Source organism: Buteo buteo, chromosome 24 (genome assembly GCF_964188355.1).
Source record: "Buteo buteo chromosome 24, bButBut1.hap1.1, whole genome shotgun sequence".
Lineage (NCBI taxonomy): Eukaryota > Metazoa > Chordata > Aves > Accipitriformes > Accipitridae > Buteo > Buteo buteo.
This window is the reverse complement of record NC_134194.1, coordinates 11,362,361-11,383,674: the sequence shown is the minus strand read 5'-3', so window position 1 is coordinate 11,383,674 and position 21,314 is coordinate 11,362,361. Positions and strand designations below refer to the sequence as shown.

Sequence of the window (21,314 nt, the reverse complement as noted above, 5' to 3'; positions counted from 1 at the left end):
TCCACTTGGTTAGAAGCTCACTTTCTTTTTTCTTTCAGCATCCTAAATCTCTAGATTTCCCAGCACTCTCCTACTGTTTACTTTCTCAAGGTTGTTGATGATGGATTTCCTGCTGGTGTATGCAGGCTCTCAGCTGTTGTTTCTCACCTCAACACACCTATAATTTTCCAAAGCAGCGCTACAGAGAAGGTGCCTGGTCTTGCATTCATTAAAGCCGAGGAAAGGTTTTCTATTGATTCCAGTGGTGTCACTAGCATTAAGCCTAGAATAATAAGTGCATTTAGGTATAGGACTCGATAAATGTATTGGCAAACAGCATCATTAGAAAAAACTTGCTTGTGTGGAGCACCATGATAGATATGGCTTGTTGTCCTGTCATGTTTGGGGTTTTATAACTTTTACAGGCTATTGTTTATAGACTGCTACTGAGCTCTTGCAGAAAAGTGTTTGAAGGATTGGAATGAGGAACCCGAAGATGCAAGAAAGAGAATACAAAGTAAAAACCTTTCAAGACATGGAGAGTGCTATTACATCTGCTAACCTGGGATGACTGAGGACAACAATTCTGCAGAGAGCTGCCATTTTCCATGGAGTGTCTGACTTCCTACCCACCCGAGCCATATCTTGCTAGCCCCTAATCCTAAGAATGTTATATTTATATGCAGAATGTACTGGAGCTACTATTATCACTCAGTTAATGAAAACGTGAGAAAACACGGTGCACTGTAAGTAGCAGCAAGCTGTAGTCTGTCTTCCTGACTCAACCACCAATTGCTGGTGTGACTCAGCACGTGACTAAGCTTCACAGAATCACAGAATCATAGAATGGTTTGGGTTGGAGGGGACCTTAAAGCTCATCTAGTTCCAACCCCCTGCCATGGGCAGGGACACCTTCCACTAGACCAGGTTGCTCAAAGCCCTATCCAACCTGGCCTGCAACACTGCCAGGGATGGGGCATCCACAGCTTCCCTAGGCAACCTGTTCCAGTGCCTCATCACCTTCACAGTAAAGAATTTCTTCTTTACATCTAATCTAAATCTACTTTCTTTCAGTTTGAAACCATTACCCCTCATCCTGTCACTACACTCCCTGATAAAGAGTCCCTCCCGATCTTTCCTAGGCCCCCTTTAGGTACTGGAAGGCTGCTATAAGGTCTCCCCAAAGCCTTCTCTCCTCCAGGCTGAACAATCCCAACTCTCTTAGCCTGTCCTCATAGGAGAGGTGCTCCAGCCCCCGGTTATCTTTGTGGCCCTCCTCTGGACTTGCTCCAACAGGTCCCTGTCCTTCTTATGCTGGGGGCCACAGAGCCGAATGCAGTACTCCAGGTGGGGTCTCATAAGAGCAGAGGGGGAGAATTGCCCTCCCTTGACCTGCTGGTTACACTTCTTTTGTTGCAGCCCAGGATACGGTTGGCTTTCTGGGCTGCAAGCGCACATTGCAGGGCCATATTGAGCTTCTTGTCAACCACCCCAAATCCTTATCCGCAGGGCTGCTCTCAATCCACTTGTTGCCCAGCCTGTGCTTAGGATTGCACTGACCTGTGTGTGTGACCTTGCACTTGGCCTTGTTGAACTTTATGAGGTTCACAGGGGCCCACCTCTCAAGCCTGACAAGGTCCCTCTGGATGGCATCCCGTCCCTCCAGCGTGTCGATCGCACCACACAGCTTGGTGTCATCGGCAAATTTGCTGATGGTGCACTCAGTCCCACTCTCCATGTTGCCAACAAAGATGTTAAACAGCGCTGGTCCCAATACTGACCCCTGAGGAATGCCACTCATCACTGCTCTCCACTTGGACATGGAGCCGTTGACTGCAACTCTTTGAGCGTGACCATCCAGCCAATCCCTTATCCACCAAGTGGTCCACCTGTCAAATCCATGTCTCTCCAATTCAGAGACAAGGATGTTGTGTGGGACAGTGTCAAATACTATGCACAAGTCGAGGTAGATAACGTTGGTTGCTCTTGCCTTATCCACCAACACTGTAACCGCATCATAAAGGCCACCATATTTGTCAGGTACAATTCGCCCTTAGTGAAACCATGTTGGCTGTCACCAGTCACCTCCTTATTTTCCATGTACCTTAGCGTAGCTTCCAGGGGGATCCGCTCCATGATCTTGCAAGCACAGAGGTGAGACTGACTGGCCTGTAGTTCCCCAGGTCTTCCTTTTTTCCCTTTTTAAAAATGGGGGTTATGTTTCCCCTCTTTCAGTCAGTGGAAACTTCCCAGACTGCCACGACTTCTCAAATACGATGGAGAGTGGCTTAGACACGTCATCTGCCAGTTCCCTCTGGACCTGTGGATGCATCTCATCAGGGCCCATGGACTTGTGCACCTTCAGGTTCCTTAGATGGTCTCGAACCTGATCTTCTCCTACTGTGGGTGGTTCTTCATTCTCCCAGTCCCTGCCTTTGTCTTCTGTGTCTTGGGTGGTGTGGCTGGAGCACTTGCCGGTGAAGATTGAGGCAAAAATGTCATTGAGTACCTCAGCCTTCTCCATGTCCTGGGTAACCAAGTCTCCTGTTTCCTTACGGAGAGGGCCCACATTTTCCCCAGTCTTCCTTTTATCACCGACATACCTATAGAAGCTTTTCTTCTTGCCCTTGACGTCCCTGGCCAGATTTAATTCTGTCAGGGCTTTAGCTTTCCTAACCTGTTCCCTGGCTGCTCGGACAATTTCTCTGTATTCCTCCCAGGCTACCTGTCCTTGCTTCCACCCTCTGCAGGCTTCCTTTTTGTGTTTGAGTTTGTCCAGGAGCTCCTTGTTCATCCATGCAGGCCTCCTGGCATTTTTGCCTGACTTCCTCTTTGTTGGGATGCATCTTTTTTTTTTTTTTCTCTTTTTTTCCCTAGTCCTCCATCCGTAATATGTGGATAGTGGGGTCATGCTGGTATGTAGAGCACTTTGAGCCCTCTTGCTGAAGAATGCCACAGGAGCCCTAAGCATCAGTATTATAACTGGCTGTGGGAAGGTGACTGAAGCCAGCTTAAGCTCTGATCTGGCCAAAGCACTTAAATGCACACTTAACTTTAAATATCTGACTAATCCTGCTGATGTTAATAGGACTACTTGCATGCTTAAGTGCTTTGCTGAATTGGAAGTTAATGAGTTCAAAAACTTGGTTATGGAAGAAGCTGCAAGGACTGCAACGTGGATCCCTGTAATTAGATGTGTCTTTTTTGCTGGTCCATGGAAGCCCTTTTCTTTCTTCCTGTATTCTTACAATGGGTCTGCAAACTTCATCTAGGAAGCAACTTTCAAAGAACAGTTTTATTTCAGATGTAAAATGAAGAAAGTCTCAGGTAATTTATTTGTGTCCCCTTTGTTGCATCTGCCATAAACAGCACAGTCTCTCTGCAATTTAAAGGTGTAGAGTCTCTGGGAAATAATATGAAAACCTTAAGAACAGTCTCGGCAGCAACATAATTTGCAGGGAGGTCCCCCGAGCTAGTATTCATCTAGGCTTCATCCACAGTACAGACATTAAAGGACTACAGTTGGGCTGGACTAAGCTGGCAGGGAGGCTGATCTCTGGTGGATGTTCACAACACACAAAGTGGGGCACAGGCACAAGCTGGTGCTGGATCAGGGCCTAGATAATGAAACACAAAGACTGACAAGCATCCAGAAAAGTTTAAAGGGTATTTATGCAGAAGTCACAAAGGCTCAGGCAATCCAAAAAGCTGATGGGACTGTTCCTGCTTTTTAGTATTCATTTGCAGGTGCGCAGGTTGCCTCATGAGATGAATAAAAAGAATAATAATAATAACAATAATTCTCTGACCCAGTAAGCTCACGGTTGGGGATGCCAACCTAAAACAGCCAGACCCTTCTCACCATGAGGAGCATGAGTTAAGACAAGCCTTAGGGAGCATGCAGGAGGAGGTGAGATCTCATGGAAGCAAGTGCAGAAAATGGGCAGAATGGTGTTTCTGCAGTGGGGGTGGAGAGGGGGCTAATTGTCTTTTTTGGGAGTATTCAAGAAACTACTTGTCCATTTAAGGACTGGTTCCATTGTTTGCATTTATCGTCCGCACTCAGGAGGCCAGAGCACAGCCAAGCATTGCTGCCAACTCTGGAAGTTACCCCCTTACAGCAGTTCATTTCCACCATAACAGCATTGCAGAGAAGGGAACGAGGAGATGGGCGTTTCTTTCACTTCAGTTTGTTTTGAATTGCAGCTTACACAGGACCCCAATTTTATACTCCCTTTTGCAGGTTTCAGTCAAGAATAACTCTACTGAAGTCAGCAAAGCTGCAAAATGGACAAGAAGAGGGAACGGGGATCATTCTGTTTGCTGTGGTTTGTAATAAATGCCAGTAGCTCTCCCAGGAAACCTGTCGTGGTGTGCGATGAATGTACCTTGTTTGCATTGAAACAGTGGGATCCTGGGCTCTGATGGAACTGCTCTGGGGCAGCCGGTAATAAATGAATGCTGATTATGGCACTGACTGTGGAGTCAGTGGGGTTTTTATTACTGTACATCCAACAGCAATTTGGTTAGAATTTCTGAAAGACTTTACTGCCAGGAATTTTTTCTCAGTGACAAAATGGAAAGAAAAGGTGAAAAAGTAGTGATGGCAGGCAACAGGGGAAAGGCAAATCGTCTTTCTCACCCAACCCAAATCAGAAAACTGGAAAATGAAAACAGAACAAACAACCAAAATAGCAAAAACCCACTAATGCTAAAAATATAGAAAAATTTCCTTGTAAGATTAATTATTCCTTTTCTAAATTTGCACTTAAATTAATATTTTGTGCTTTAGAAAGGTTCTTTTGGGTTTTGACCAGGTCTCATTTAAACTTGTTTTGGAGACGCTCACAACTGACACATGCATGGGAGGCTGTCAGTGTGGCAAATGCTCTGTTAAAAACTCTGTGTGTGTGGGTGTATCTGTGTATTAACATCCAACAGTGTTCACTCCTGTGTCTGGATACTGCTAAGGTAGCCCTGACTGGGGTGGTCTCACTCATGCAGGAGGCTCAAGGAGCATGATGAACACAAGTCAGTTTCCACAAGTCTTTGCGTGGGTGTCCTGATGGCAGCTTGTTAGATGGAGAGGGGGAGAACGTTGCTGCAAAAGTGGGATCTATGCTCAGTCTTATTTATTTAGACTGTAGGGGACTGAACAAGAGCTAGCTCTTTTCTTCTAAATGTGCACCCCATGCCCTCAGCAAAATTGCATTTTTATCGTTACTGCCAAAATATAGAATGCTACCCCCACGCTTTGGGTTTTCAGTTTTCTGTTTGTCCTTTGTCATCTTGTCACACTACAAGAAGGGCCGGAAGCATCTGGGGAACTGCAGGCCTGTCAGTCTGACCTTGGTGCTGGGGAAGGTCATGGGGCAGATCGTCTTGAGTGCCATCACACAGCATGTACAGGACAACCAGGCGATCAGGCCCAGTCTGCATGGGTTTATGAAAGGCTTGACTAACCTGATCTCCTTCTATGACAAGGTGACCCACTTAGTGAATGAGGGAAAGGCTGTGGATATTGTTTACCTGGACTTTAGCAAAGCCTTTGACACCGTTTCCCACAGCGTTCTCCTGGAGAAACCGGCTGCTCATGGCTTGGACGGGTGTACTCTTCACTGGGTAAAAAACTGTCTGGGTGGCCGGGCCCAAACAATTGTGGTGAATGGAGTTAAATCCAGTTGGTGGCCGGTCACAAGTGGTGCTCCCCAGGGCTCAGTATTGGGGCCAGTTCTAATATCTTTATCGATGATCTGGACGAGGGGATTGAGTGCACCCTCAGTAACTTTGCAGACAACACCAAGTTGGGCGGGAGTGTTGGTCTGCTCGAGGGTAGGAAGGCTCTACAGAGGGGTCTGGACAGGCTGGATCCATGGGCTGAGGCCAATTGTAGGAGGTTCAACAAGGCCAAGCGCCGGGTCCTGCACTTGGGTCACAACAACCCCACGCAGCGCTACAGGCTTGGGGAAGAGGGGCTGGAAAGCTGCCCGGCAGAAAAGGACCTGGGGGTGTTGGTCAACAGCCGGCTGAGTACGAGCCGGCAGTGTGCCCAGGTGGCCAAGAAGGCCGATGGCATCCTGGCTTGTATCAGAAATGGTGTGGCCAGCAGGAGCAGGGAGGTGATTGTCCCCCTGTACTCGGCACTGGTGAGGCTGCACCTCGAGTCCTGTGTTCAGTTTTGGGCCCCTCATTCCAAGAAAGGCACTGAGGTGCTGGAGCGTGTCCAGAGAAGAGCAACGAAGCTGGTGAAGGGTCTAGAGCACAAGTCTGATGAGGAGCGGCTGAGGGAACTGGGGTTGTTTAGCCTGGAGAAAAGGAGGCTGAGGGGAGACCTTATCACTCTCTACAACTACCTGAAGGGGGGTTGTAGTGAGGTGGGTGCTGGTCTCTTTTCCCAATTAACAAGTGACAGGATGAGAGAAAATGGCCTCAAGTTGTGCCAGGGGAGGTTTAGATTGGATACTAAGAAATATTTCTTCACTGAAAAGGTTATCAAGCATTGGAACAGGCTGCCCGGAGAAGTGGTTGAGTCACCATCTCCAGAGGTATTTAAAAGAGGTGTAGATGTGGCACTTCGGAACATGATTTAGTGGTGGACTTGGCAGTGCTATGTTAACGGTTGGACTCGATGATCTTAAGGGTCTTTTCCAACCTAAATGATTCTATGATTCTATGATTTTATTTCTGTGCTCTCCTTTAAAGAGGAGACCTTACTGACTGCCCTGTCTTTCTTCTGCTGAGTAATTCCACCAGGTGTCTGACAAAGATACTTTAGCTTTCGCAATGCCAAAAGGCATTTAGCAAAGGTCCTTCTTACCTCCTCTGCTAAAGTTTTTTGATAGGTCTGCAAATTTCTCTGCAAAACACTGACCAGCAGGATGACTATGGCTCTGTGGACACACACATTTCACTGCTGGCACAGTCAGCAAATTGGGTTTCAAGTAGCTTCTGATCTGGCTGGGGACTGAGGTTACTTATTTATTCACAGACGTGATAGACATTGCTACTCGACTTGAATCTGGTGCCTTGTGAAGGGCTGTGTGGGTTTATTTTCAGTCTCATGCTGTATCCCTCTAGACAGCATAATCCAAACTTTCCTGCTTATAGGACATTGGTTGAACATAACAACAGTTAAAAAATACCTTTAAGAAAACTGGCATTAATGACAAAGAGTGGAAGAAAATTAAATTATATCTAGAAACAAGTAAGGCTTTTAATTTTTTTTTCTTTCTTATATTCTGGCTTCATGGTCCTTCATTAAGACCTAATGTTAGAGTTTGTGGGAAAGCCCTCATGTATATTTTAAAATTTTGTCTGCAGCTAAATCTTAGATCAAGCAGGAAGCATGAATTTGGGAGAATTGGATATTGTGACTGGTAGGTTTGAAAACAAAATAAGTGCAATTTCTGAACACTGGTTGGCAGGTGTTGATGGGTGACATTCTGTAATTTACTGTACCGGGTTTACAAAAGGCCAGCAAGGAGACTGGAAAGCTGGGGGCCAGCTGCATGGAGTCCTGAGTGCACTTGCCTCCTTTTGAGTGAGAAAATGAGCTTATTGCTTGTTCATAACTCAGAGCTAACCTGGGCCAGTTTGTCTTGGCTGGAGAGGGAGCTTTGCTTTGTTTGGCCCACAGTGTGCTGGACTGCATTTCAGAGCATAGTGGGGTTTGATTCAATAGTAGGTTCAGAGTAGGGTTAGGGTTCATCCCAAACCCACCAAATCAAGCTTGTCCATATGTCATTTCCCATCATCTATGTTGTGTCATCAGAAATCCTCAGTTCCAAAATGCTAATATAAATATATTTGGGTGGCTTTTTGTCCCCTCTTCTTCCCAAGTCTTAATGTTGCAAATGCTACTTAATAAATATTATGAAGAGAGATTCACTGAAGGATGTAAATATTCATCAGTCTTTAATGATTTGCATTTGAATCCAGAAAATTGGCTTATGACTCCACACTGATTTTCTTTCACTCTGATTTTCACATGGCATTGAATGCAGGAGGATTAAATACCTGGGGTTTTCTCTGGTCCAAACCAGACTTTGCTGTCTTCATTTGGAAATAAGTTCAGCATGAGCTGGTAACTCAACCTTGTGCATCACTTAATCTTTTTCAATCCTTCAAGACTTTTTGTTTCTAACAAAGAACTTTAGGATCTCTCTTGTCACTCTCAAATGAACCAGTCACCACCTCTGGAGTATTTAATTTTCACCTTGGCAAGGCTGATGGCTGCATAGTCCTGCAATTCAGAATGGGAGGCCAAAAAGTGGAAGTGTTGGCCATGGGATCAAGAGTTTCAATGTTCTTTCTATCCTTTTGTGTTTAACCTATCCAGACCTTGCAAACCACACCAAACCATTGTATGCTTTGTGGACCTTGTCCCGGGGTTGGGAACCCTGTGCAGAAGTGCAGTGGTAGTGTGTGGGATGAGCTCCAGCTCTTGGCCAGTGCTGAAGACAGGGCCATTTTATCTTCTCTTGCATTTTCCAGCTAGACTAAGACAGTGTGGCTATGCTGGCATGCTGGTACGATGCTGTTTAGCTGTATAGGCTCATGGATGGGTAGTCTTTTAAGATTCTCGTGTATAATGGGATGGATACGCTCAGTCCTCTGAAGGGCTGTTAGTTTCAGAGTACAGCCCTGATGCTTGTCGCCTCTGGGAGCAGCTGGCATTACCAGTTACCTTTTCTGTGTTTGCAGTGGGTGCGTTTTACCCAAAATATTTAGTGTCATTCTAGATTACAAATAAATTCAATGTAGATTGACAATGCAATTTTGGTAATTTGACCATACCCTTTTAAAAGCCACTTACGGCTTCTCCATTGGCGTAAGACACCTCATTTTTATAAGATTAGTAGGACCTGGATTAGTCAGCAAATGACACTGAGATCTTCTGGGGAAAACCCAAGGTGATAGTATGAGATTAATATTGATAATCTGGAGCCTGAATAAATGAGACACCAAATGGCTTAAATTTAAATTGGCTTCAGTGGAACTTGTTAGGATGGGGCTTTTAATAAGTGAGGGTCTTCTTTAGGATGGGCTGTTATTCTGCGTGTTCTGCCTGTTGAATACAATATAAAAATTATATGCCTAGTCCTAAACAAAAGTAGGTGTCAAACATTTTGCTGTCAGCTAATTTAAGACTCAGTGTGATAAGCTCACTGTCCTTAGGTCTGTGTATCTGCCTGACTGTTTATCTGTGTCTCTTAGTTCCTGAGGGTATGATAAGTTTGTGTTAATTTATGGTTCTAAGATACTTGTGTATGTCCAGGGGATGGTTTATACAGAAAAGCTTAGATAACAAAAAAAATGTATGCTGTCTGCAGAAACCTTAGAAGTGTTGATGTATTCCAGGTAATTGTGAAAACAAGAACAGAATATCAGCCTGACCAGAAGAACAAAGGAAAACTCAGAGTGCCCAAAATTGCTGAATTCACAGTCAGTTTCACTGATGGTGTAACAGAAAGACTAAAGGTAAGAAATGGTTATTCTGCTGCCTTCTGATGCAAATGCCACACATTTTAAAATAACTGAATCAAAGTGACAGTAAAGACAAAACAAGTTTAACACTCCACTCAGCACTAGGGTCAAAGAGAGCTTTATCTGCATGAGTATAAAGCTTTTTTTTTTTTTTTTTTAGGACAGACATGAAAATACCTTCATAACTAGATCTAAAGTAAGAAATGTTTTCCTTTTCAAGGAAAAGTTATGAAAATATTTTACAGCCCAAATTTAAAGTAAAACAAATTTGAATCTTTTTTTCTTCTCAAACATTTGTGTTTAAAAAGAATAAAAAAAATCACAGTGAAGATTGATTGAAACAATTTGTTTCACCTTTTAAAAATTCTTTTGTCTTGTCAAACAAAGCTTTTCATATTTAAAATATTTTATTATTATAGAATTACATTATTATAGATTAAAAGCCATTTCAAACTGGATTAAAAAAGAGATGTTAGACAAGTATCCAAGCAGCATGTTCTGTCCTGTAAGCAGTTTTGGTTCACGGGAATTGGAATTTTCTGATGAAAAATGTTTCCTTGAGAAATTTTCAACAGACTCTAATCAAACATGGAAAGAAACTCATGAATTATTGAGTGCCCTCAGTTCCTGTTGACTGCAGCATATTAGAATGGCTCAGTTCCTCCTAAAATTAGACTCGAAGCATGTAGCTGCTAGTATTTTCTCCCTTTTCATTGAGAAGATATGGTGCTTTTCCTAAACCAGAGAGCATGGGAGTGATAAAAATGTGAGATCTAATTTCACATTTCCAAAGTCAGAGGAAATATCAATGATTTAAGTAGAAAACAGAGAGAGTAGGCAGTGCTTAGCTATAGTCCTGCTCCTTGAAAAGCTAGGATTAGGTTTATACATTTTTTGCGAAAGGGTATCATCATCAACAATTAACAGCAATTGACTCAAGGAAGTGAATAGTCTTTCATTTGGCCCAGTTGTTCTTAGTTTTGCAAGAAATAAAAAAGTTTATTATAATTATTTTCTAGTAATTTAGAAGAAAACTATCACTTTTAAAATTGGAATGCAATCCAGGAAGAATTGTTACTACTCTTCCTTGATAAACTTCAAGATAAGGCTTGTTCAACTTACTGAAAGGAGAAATGTTTAGCTACTCTCTTCTAAAGCACTACAGAATGGCACTGTTTCTGTTTTTTCCAGAAATTCACTAACATATATTTCACAAGGGCATTTCTGTTGCTTTCATCCAGGATATTTAAAGCCATAATTTATTCTTAAGAGGTCTATGAATAAATGTTTATAGCTTTTTGGTTTTTTTTTCCAGTGGACACCACATGTTTTGATCTGAATTACTTCCCAGGGGCTTACATGCTGTTGATTTTGACCGAGTTCTTCACTGATCTTATTGCATGCATAGTACCTATTTGCCACCAATAGTGACTCTCCGTTGGTACCACTAGTAAAGTAAACAGCATATTAGCCACAGTTAAATCCCCAGTCTTTGAAACTGCAGCAGATGTTTTCCAGTGTGAGCAACGTACAAATCAGAACCAGACACAATGTGCCTGAGAAACAACAGTAAATGTAGTCTCCTGGAAGTTGGCTTGTGACCTGCAATAAATGGCATTATTGTTGATATTGTAAGTAACGGTGCTTCCCTGGGTATTTAAAACTTAATCTTGCAGCCCTGAACAGTGTTAAGGTCAATATAAGACCCAAGTTTTAATCCCATCAAAAGATCTGGCCCTGTTACTTAAAAAAGCAATCAAGAACATCTCATCCTTACACACTGTGCATGCTGGAGGCCCATAAGTTAGATATGTAGCTCATCCACTGCTATGGATAAATCTCATTTAATCTACTCCTTCCATAGAGTATCTTATTTTTCCCATTCTTCAACCCCCCAAGTTGCTGTTGCATTCAAACTTCTCCTTTTGATGTATTTTTTCCTCTCCCCTTCCTATTTTCAGTGTGGTTCTCCCATTGCTCTCACCCATGTGTGCCCGAGGACGGCGCAGCAGCAGGCGTGGGGGAGCCGGAGGCTCCAGCAGCGTGCACAGCACTGACAGAGGTTTAAGCTGCCTTCCCATTACGCTGCGCAGTGGGGATGGCTGTGGGAGCTGTGCCTCTTCCTATGCAGCCTGGCAGCATGACAGTTTCATTTTTAAGCTATTTCCTTTCCCTAAAGTCCATATGATTTCCATTCTCTGCTCTTCAATGTCAACTTATTAATCACTCAGCCTCTCGTCTAATACTGGATAAGACTATAAGCCTCTCCCTGTCTGCTTTTCATAAGGCTTCCATGTATCGTATTAAGTTTGTAGTATTATTTCCTGACAAAAATGAGCTGAGATAATAGGTAATATTTCATTACCTTTTGTACTTTTTTCTTATTGCACCACATTTTTGTACCAGCGCATATTTTTAGTGAAGTTATTAAAAATACTGCCCTCTGGTTATAAGCAGGCCTATTATCTAGTACTGATGAAATCATTTTACATTTGTTTTTTGTAAGAGGAAATCATAGTAAATAACTTTTATTATCTCAGTTTGGCTACACTTTTAAAAGCTTAAAAAAAGATAATATAGATGAGATCATCATATTTTTTTTTGCTGGCTGGTTGCTTTGTATAGCCTTCCAGTATGTGGTGCGTTGGAAATACCATCCACAACTTCTTGCTAACATGCTGATTAAAATTAAAGTATTCATCTATACTTGAGCCGGGCTGTTGGTAGCTATACACTGGCAGAAGCAATTAAATCATCGCATTGATTTCTGCAAGGGAAATGATGGAGGGAAAGGCCAATGGTCCATCCAAGTGTAGATGGTCCATTGGTTTAGAGCCAATAATATCCAAATAGATGAGAGCTGTATGGGAAATGCACGTACAACTGGTGTGAGTCTACAGCAATGCTTGAATTCAAGGGTTTCTGTAGGGACCCATTTTGCTACTACAGCTCTGCTAATCTGTGTATGAGGAGCAGTACGTCTCAGCCCGTGGTACCTGTATGTTGGGAAAAAAGACAGGACAGTGAGAGAATGCAAAGAAATAACCAAGAGGTCCTCTCCTATCTGCTACTGCACTACTTTGGCATCCTGGAGAATACAAAGCAAGATGTCTAATATTTTATCTTTCACCCAAATAGTAGAATTATCATCAATTCAAGCAAATATGGCAAAGTGAATATCATTAATGAGTGTGTGTGGAAAAATGCTGCTGGACTCCATATTTATGACTGTGCTCCCCACCCACTAATAACCTCTCTGGAGGAGGTTTTAACATTTCTGTTTCAGCCTGTGAAGTGCTTTTCTTTCCTCTCTACTTCTGGTCACTTGGTATGGGAATGTTCTCAGGGAAGAAGGAAACTCTCCCCAAGTTCTTGGTTTTTTTTCTGAGTCATGTAGCTGTATTATACGGAAGAGCAGGATCTCGAGGGGAAGTTTTGTGACCATATGAACATGGCAGTCAAATCCACAGATGCCCTTTATTCTGCCTTTTGGGTATCTTTTATTGAAGAGGCTAATGAATTATTAGACAACCTTCTCGCATGAGCAAGCCAAAGACAGAATTTAAGCTTATGTATGCATATTTTTCATCCATCCAGAATAGCACAGATCTGAGGTCTTTAATTATCGTAAAGAAGAGACTGTCCCTAGGCAATGGTTCTTATTTCACACTACCTCTTCCAGGAATTTTAGATAGCTTCTGCAACTTGTCACATCTCCTAATAGATGAGATTATGATTCTCTATAGCTCAGCACACAGTGTCCTGGAAGTTTGACCAATTAGGCTTATTTTTCAGCTGGATGAGTCACCCCATACATACTTTATAACAAATGTTTAAATAGCTGTGTGTAGATGGGTTACAAGAAAATGATGTTAAAATAGCATTATGGTTGAGCCATCCATACATAAAAGAAATTTCTTTTATCATTTTACTCCTCCACAGAGAAGCAATGACAACATTTTTTCTAAGCTGACTGGCAGTGATTTATAGACCTTGCCTCCTCCAGACTGTTTATGCCTTTGGAGTGTGTCCCTCTAGGAAGTTTTTGAACTGCAAAGATCTTATTTTGCAGTAACGATGTATACCAAGGCTTCTCTGTCTGGAGGGGAATGGTATCTGGTGTTTGCCTTCCATTTTGCATGCTTTGAAGGTAGCTCATGTTACCATGCTTTGCCAGTAGCTCACGTTACCATGCTTTGCCATGCAGTGATGACACTGAGGTGCATTAGAAAAGGTCAGCAAATGTGATGACTCTCTCTACCATGTTCCTTTGTAGGACAACAGATCTAACACTTTGCATGTGAGGTAGGGCTTACTGCTCCTCTTTGCCAGTGATACCCCATGTTACAGCTTTTAAGAATAATCTATAATATGCAAGCATCGTCATTCCCATAAGTTTCTGTGCTTATTTCTTTCTATCAGTAATGAAATGAGATCAAATGCTCTTTTTCTTTTCAAGCAGATCATCCATTGAATGAAGTCTTGTTACTTCTGGAGGACAGGGTTTCCAGTGACTCCTTTTGGCTTCCAACCTGTCCAGATTAACAAAGAAATCAACCAGAATTTATGAGGTGGAGTGGGTTTCTACCCACTTTCTTGACTGTCACTTAGCTGAAGCTTGTGTTCAAGACATTAGCACCCTGCTTAAGAAGAAACAAGCTAGAGAATAGTTGCTGATGGATTTTGTGCTTGATCCAGTCAGACCCAGTGAGCGTAGGTAGACCTGTGGTAGCCCTGAGTTTGCCCAGATTTTTCTAGCTCCAAATATCACCAGAAAAGGTACTGGAGTGTTCTTTCAGTGTAGGCTTACAAGACGGAGTGTCAGGTTGACACATATAACTGCCTGTCGGTTACTGGTTTTGCACAAATTGCTCTCTTTATTATGCAAGTAAGTTCACGTGCAACCAGTTTGACCTCTGTTATTACAAAATGCCATAGAGCTATTCATTACTGCCTTTTCAGGGAGACAATGATTTAATGACTATTAGCTGGGTGATAGTTACCTACCATAGTTATCTGACTTCCACAGTTCTTTTCTTTTCATGGATCATTTTCTTAAGAAAGTTGAAGTTATCGGTCTTTCAGCGTTGGAATAATTAAACTATGTACTTGTCTTTAACAGAACAAGTTGGGAGTGGGTGTACGGGGGAGAAATTGAGGTATCTAAGATGTTTTCTTACGAGCAATTTATCTACCTGGAAAAATCATCTGCAAGTATTGATAATTACTTCACTGAAGAAGCCTGGGAACTTCACTCTTTTTGCTACAAGTTGGCAAGATCTGTCTTCAGAGTCACTGGCTGTGTAATCCATTCCTGTTGGGTATGCAATGACAAAATATTTCTTATCAGTAGATCAACCCTCTCCTCCCTCCACCCTGAAACTGCTCTGATACATGCAGATCCAGTAACCAGTGGATGTAATTATTCACCACGCTTTTCATCAGGTTCTTAAAATATAGTGGAACCCATTCAAATGTTTCTGTTATTGAAATGCTCATACTGAAACAATTATTTTCCTCTGACCTAATGTGAAAGACTTAGAACAAAATTGGTTTGTCTCCAGCCACACCCTACAAAACAGACATTGACACAATAATTGTTCATTATCAAAACCAAGCCAGTGTCTGAAATGCTTGGTTCCTAATTAAGAAAGATTTTTCTGGGCCAGGGCCAGGGCTTGACTTCCTGTTGGTAGCAGCTTTGCTGAAATGGAAGCTGCTTTCCCTGCTTGCACCACTAGAATCTGACCCATCACATCCCCAGGGTATTCAGCTAGATCTTGTAGTGGAAGCATCCTCATGTGATGGGCATTGCAATTCAGAGGAAAGGAAAGTCCCAGGCTTTTATGCTTGTGAAGGAAGGTGGGGAGCAGGTCTTGATCACTTTCTTTCTGTAGGTAAGATCCACTGAGATGTGAGCACAAAGTGTCTTCTGTGGTGTGGTGCAGAGAATTGCTGTGTGGGCTCTGCACTGCCAGATGACTGCACCATGAACACAGCTTTGAGAAATGCCTCATTTCCTTGAATGCATACATTTACCTACCTGCCCACCCTGCCCTTGTTTTTAAAGGACACATCACTATTGCAGCTGTGTAGGTGGCAACTCTCTACCTTGCTCTGCTGCACACACACCCAGCCCCAAATGTGGCATTTGGTCTCTTTCTGCTCCCCCGCTTCCCCTTCCCAAACTTCCCTTCCATGCCACGGTTCCTGCAAACTTCTCCATAGGATGTTCTGCATTCACCTGTAGGCTATTTCTTTATGCTGACAGTTCTTCCTCTAACCTGCAAAGGACTGAAACCCAGAAAAACGGCATGGGGTTTTTCGTTGTGCCCATTCAATAGCTAAATAAATTTAAAGATTCCTTTAATTGTTAAGTTACCACGGCGCAGGAGTAACTCATAGACAAAGGACTCCTCTGAGTGTGAGCAGGACAATTTTCGTTACTGCTTTTTAATACTAACAATAACAATGTTACTATGGCAACTGCCACATCACATCGGTTATCTGGAAGATGCAGAGTGGCTGCTGAAAGATCCCATTACATTGACTAATGTGAGTGGTGCTCGAGGGAGGGAACATGCGCTAATACACAGAGATTTTTCTCACTTTGGTGATAATTGCTAATGTGGCTGAGATGTTTCCAGGCTGCAGAGCACTCAGATGAGCTGTGTGATCCAGGAGAACAAGGGACAAAGTGGAGGAAAATCAGAAAGGTGGCAGGTACAGGGGAGCAGTGGCAATAGCATTCAGGTATCTTGTTGCACTGGCATCAGCATCAGGGATGGTATAGTGGTTTCCTGTTGAGGCTTGCATTCAAACAGGGGCTTGGAGAGGTGTCAATATGAAGGAGTTGATTTCAGTCTCCAGGGACTGGTTTGGAGGCTTATTCAGTCCCTTTGAGAGTTCTCAACTATCATCAGGCAATCTCCTTTCCCAGTGGGCTCAGATGCAGCGGGCATGTTCTTCTTGCAGGGCTGTCAGGCAGCGCTCACTACACCTAAGCCTTCTCCAGAGAGTGATGGAGTGACTTGTCTCTGGAGCCCAAGCTTTCCCTTGTCTTTGGAGATTGAATATTTTCCACTGCAATGCAGAGGGTCACAGTTTCTCCTTTCTCAAAACCCCACTGCCCAGCCCTGCCTGGCCTTGCATCTACTTACATTTGATGCAAACTAGCACCTGCATGGATTCAGACTCTCACTTGTGGTGTGTATGAAAGGAAGTGAGAAATGTTGCTCATCATCCTTCTGCCTGAGCTCAGAAATCATTCTTCTCCTCCTCTGGCTGTAATGGGAAGAGAAGAGGATAGGTCATATCTGTCCTAGTTGGTCTCACAGCTTGCATAGAGATAGATTGATGGAGCCATTTGTGATCATCAGTGACAATTCGGAGCTGTGAGGATGAACCGAATGTGGATTTGTGGCTCAGCTGCCAGAAAACAGATATTTCTGATCACATCCCCAGGTATGGTACTATAAACCCTGCAAGGTTTCCTGTTTGGGTAAAAGTCTGTGGTTTTTGTAAGAGTTCCCAGCTAATACCTGGCTTTCTGGTACAGGCTACATCCCAAGAAGGTAAAGGCAGGAAGAATTTTCATGTCTAAAACACACATGAGAAAAGTATATTTTGATTTAACTAGAATGCTCTATACAACTGGCTTAGGGACCCCCTAGCAAAGCAAAGCAAAAAAAAAAAAAAGACATGGCTTTTATATGAAATGGATCATTCCTTAAAGTGTATTCTTGTTTTATATTCTTTTTTACAGAAACACACACATGTACTCTTTTGCAAAGTCAGAAGAGCCACCTCAAATAGATTTTATTTTTGCCATCTGCAAGCACTGACAGAGTAATCAGCTGAAGAGATTTGTTCAGGGTTATTTTTTCCTTTAATTGAGTTTTTGAGAGAAGAAGAAAGTTAATTGCTATGCAGAAAATGTCTAAAAATGGAAGTCACAGAGAATATTCACATGGCTAAGGGCTTGTGGGGTAGACCTGCTGAATCTAAATTCTCCAAACCATGATATATTGGAGGAAGAAAGGAGTTACAGAGCAGAAACCTCAGCTGACCCTTTGCTTTGGAACAAAATGATTGAAAAAGATTTTCATATGTGACTGCATTGAGATACCCATTCTGCTAATTACAAAATGTAATTGCAGTTTGCATTTAGTCTGAATGATTTCTTACACTGCATCTTTGTCTTCAACAACACAATGCCATGTTTCGTTCTGGTACCTCTGCCACCCAACAGTAAACCCTATTTGTTGGGTAATTTTCTTGTCAGCATTTGAGGTGGAATGAAATATGCTTAATGCTAATGTAGCAAAAGGGACCGAATGGGATAGAGGAGGAAAGAGTTTACAGCTGACTGAAGCCAAGGCAAAGTTTATTGACTGTCATTAAGTGCATTTTGAGTCTTGTAGCCAAACCACAGAATGCTAAAAAAAAAAAAAAAAAAAAAAAAAAAATCAGGGAAGTGAAATGCTTCACTCATACATTTTTTTTCCATGTAATGTTTCATTCTCTCTATTTATAAAGCAGCACAGGCTGCTGATTGAATGTTAAACAGACCTGAGCTCCCTCTTGTTAGTACTTGCAGATGTATTAAGCCTGTTGGGTCAGATCCACAGCTAATGGAACTGGCCTCATGCCTTTGAAGGCATCATAATCAGCTAGATTATTCATTTTTGTTGTTTGTTTTTAAAAGAGTAGCTTTTGTAAGTCATTTGCAGCAATAAAGCTTCACATTGCTAATTTAAAATGGAAAGGCTTTTAATTCTTAAGTTACCCAAGGGACACTTTGCTTGCCATGTCCTCACTTTGTCTTTGTATGAAGCACCCACATAAGAAGAGTAAGTTTTTTAAGAGAAATGGGTGTACTGGACCATGAATGCTGCCATATTATTAGCTTTATTTCCTGACCCGTGATGGTAGACATAGATGCTGAAATGCATGTGAATATGTTGACCTTCCTGAAGGAATGAACTTCCAATTGATTTTTTTTTTTAACCACAATAGTGCACTGATCAAAGGTATTTTAATTTGTGCAAGCTTGATCTTTGATTTTGTTTTATCTAAGAAGTCCATGGGGCCAGGGAGTGGTAAGGGAAAGTTATCTTGTGCCCTGGCATATAAAGAGCTTAAATTGTTCAGGGCATTTTTAAATCCAGTCTTCTGTTGTTGATGACCGATGAGGAAAATGGTAGTGTCACATGTGAAATCAAAATATAAGAAAGTGATGGGAGAGGCAAATACACAAGAAAACATGCCTGGAGGAATACCATTTTGTGCCTTAGCCCAGTACATCAATACTCAAGTCTGAAAGGTTTGCTTTGAAAATTAAGCCTGTGGAAGAAGGTAATTTCGTAAAGCAAACAGACCTCAGCTTTTCCCTAGAACCAGCTTGATCCTTGGCTGTGGGATGGTGTTGGTGCTTGGATGGTTTTGCACACACAGGCCCAGAAAAAGCCAAGCTTTTGGGGACTTAGATGCTTGCAGCTTTGGATGGGATTTACTGGAGTGTCTGTGAGTACCAGTGGGGAGCAAGCTGTGGAGCTGGACCTGAGTGTGTGTCAGGTGTCAAAAAAAGCCAGCAGCAGAGCAAGGAACTCAACCTGCATTTCCCAAGTCTGTTGCCATGTGCTAATGCCTGGACCCAGGACTCGGGGCTCTTAATGCTTTCCCTGCACCAAATACAATGTGAGGGAAGTGAGGAGAGGGGATGATTTTGCATGTATGAGACTCTTCAGAGGTAGAGTCTTGGCAGGCAAAGGGTAGGCAAGGAGACATTTTATTGATGACTTGATTTATCTTGTATTCCTGTTAATGCATTTTAAAAGGACCCTTGATGAGCTGAGGCATCCATTGTCATGTCCCACGTGAAGTGACCAGAGGAATTGTCACAGCCAAGACTTTGCACAATGCAATGGGAAATTGCAGCGTGTCACTGATGAAGAGTTAGCTGTGGAGATGATGTATCTGTCTGCTGCAATCCCACTAATTGAAAAACCATCTTAAATTAGTGATCTGGAAGGAAGCCTCTTCCAGCATTGCTCAGCTCATGAAATGGTATGTCAGGTGTTATTAGGACCATGGGTTTGGGAAGAAAAACACCTTTATAAGAAGTGTTCCTGAGTCACCACACTTGTTTAATTTGGGGATTTTGCTTCTTTTCTCTTGAAGGTAGCAGTGTCACAGAAATAAGAAGGGAAGGCTTATGATAGTTGAAAAAGGAAGAAAATATTCTTGTAGGAGGAGGGGAAAAAGACCTTTAAACACCTCTATGGTCTGCCAAAAAGGCTGTGTATTTATTTGGTGTTCCTAGAAACAATATTACAGCATCTCAATATACCAGCCTGTTCTGATGAAGGATTTTTTTTATGGCATTAAATGTCAGAAAAGAAAAAGCAAACCAGAGATTTTTATTTACCTAAGTGAAAATTCACAAATATTCAATGGTGGAAGCATCCTTGTTGAAAATGGCATTTTAGAACTTCATTAAGGAACAGGGGCTTGGAAACTGAGCCATGAATTTTCCATTCAAGGGGTTTGACTTGGCACAGAAAGATGTCATGCAGACCACAGCTGGCACCAGACACAGTTAAAAAGATCTGAGGCTATTAGTGCCTAAACAGCCACTAGAAATTATATTACATGATGGAGACTGGCTAATATAATTGAGCCAGCTAGTTGTTGTGTACATAATTCAATTATTTGACAAATTGCTTAGAAACACGGTGTTCTTGTTCCACAGTCGTGCTGCACTCAGTATTACAAGGCTCAGAGCAGAGGAATTGCTGGTGGGTTCATAGTCATCTCAGAAGACAGACATTTCTTTTTAAGATTTCAAACTTGTGAGAGGTTCACTGGTGTAGTCGTGGTGGGGTGGTGTATGCAGAGATGGGTAGAGCCAACGGGGACGTGGCTGGGATAGCAAACTGGCTCAGAGACAGCTAATGCTGTTTCAAGTAGACACCTTTGAGGCTTTAGGGTAGTTGGAGAAATGACCCTCTCTTTACTCTGTGAGTCTTTTGGTCTTTGATTGCTGGGCTGTGTGGGCTGAAAGGAACCCATGAAATAGTGGAGCAGATGTGAGATGTTTTTGGACCCCAAGTTTATACCATCCTCATGGATGGTCTTCAGTGTTCTTAGGAGAATTGGGGCCAAATTGGTTTATGGTTATGAATTCTAAGATAAAGGACCAAAAAACTCCCCCCTAAGCTTCATGTAAGAAGCCATGCAGCACTAAGGAGTGTTTTCTCATAGCTCTGAAGATTTAGATACATGACTAAGGACATTTCCCTCTTACAAAGCACTGCCTAAGAGATACTATTTAAGAATCTGGAAACTGTCTGGAATAAAGCTGTTCTGTAATAATAAAGGACAAATCCTACATCTTCTTGAACAGTACCAAGCGAATATGAAGACCCAATTGTGTCACTTTTTTTCAGTTAGCATTTCAAAATTTCAGAGGCTAAGTTATTGCCATAAAATCAGCAAAAACAGCAACTTATTACAAACAGATTTTTAACCATCAGGAGTGAAATGCCACTTTTGAAGTGCAGTCAAATCATTTTTACCTGCAGAATGGATCAGGCTGTATAACAGGGTGCTGGGCAATGCACCACACCATTTCTTTGGCTGAGTCTAAACAGTGGAGCATCTCTTCTTGGAGTGTATTTCAGACTCCTTATCCACCTGGTCAATCCGTCCCAGTGTCCTGTCAGCCTGTGGCTCCCTCCCTGCCTACATGCCTGAGTTTTCTTACAATAGCAACCTGGATTCAAATGATGGGGTGATTCACACTTGGATTTCATCCTGGCATACAGGTGGGAGGCAGCCAGGATAGA

At 42.4% G+C, this 21,314-nt stretch overlaps 1 protein-coding gene across 3 annotated transcripts in view; it reads left to right on the top strand.

Moving 5' to 3' along the window:
* Nucleotides 1–21,314, top strand: part of NSG2 (neuronal vesicle trafficking associated 2) — a 41,463-nt gene that overhangs the window by 8,602 nt on the left and 11,547 nt on the right. For all 3 annotated transcript variants that reach the window (XM_075056411.1, XM_075056413.1, XM_075056412.1), the window contains exon 3: nt 9,340–9,459. In XM_075056411.1, the coding sequence (XP_074912512.1) occupies nt 9,340–9,459 (120 nt within the window). The remainder of the gene's footprint in view (nt 1–9,339; nt 9,460–21,314) is intronic.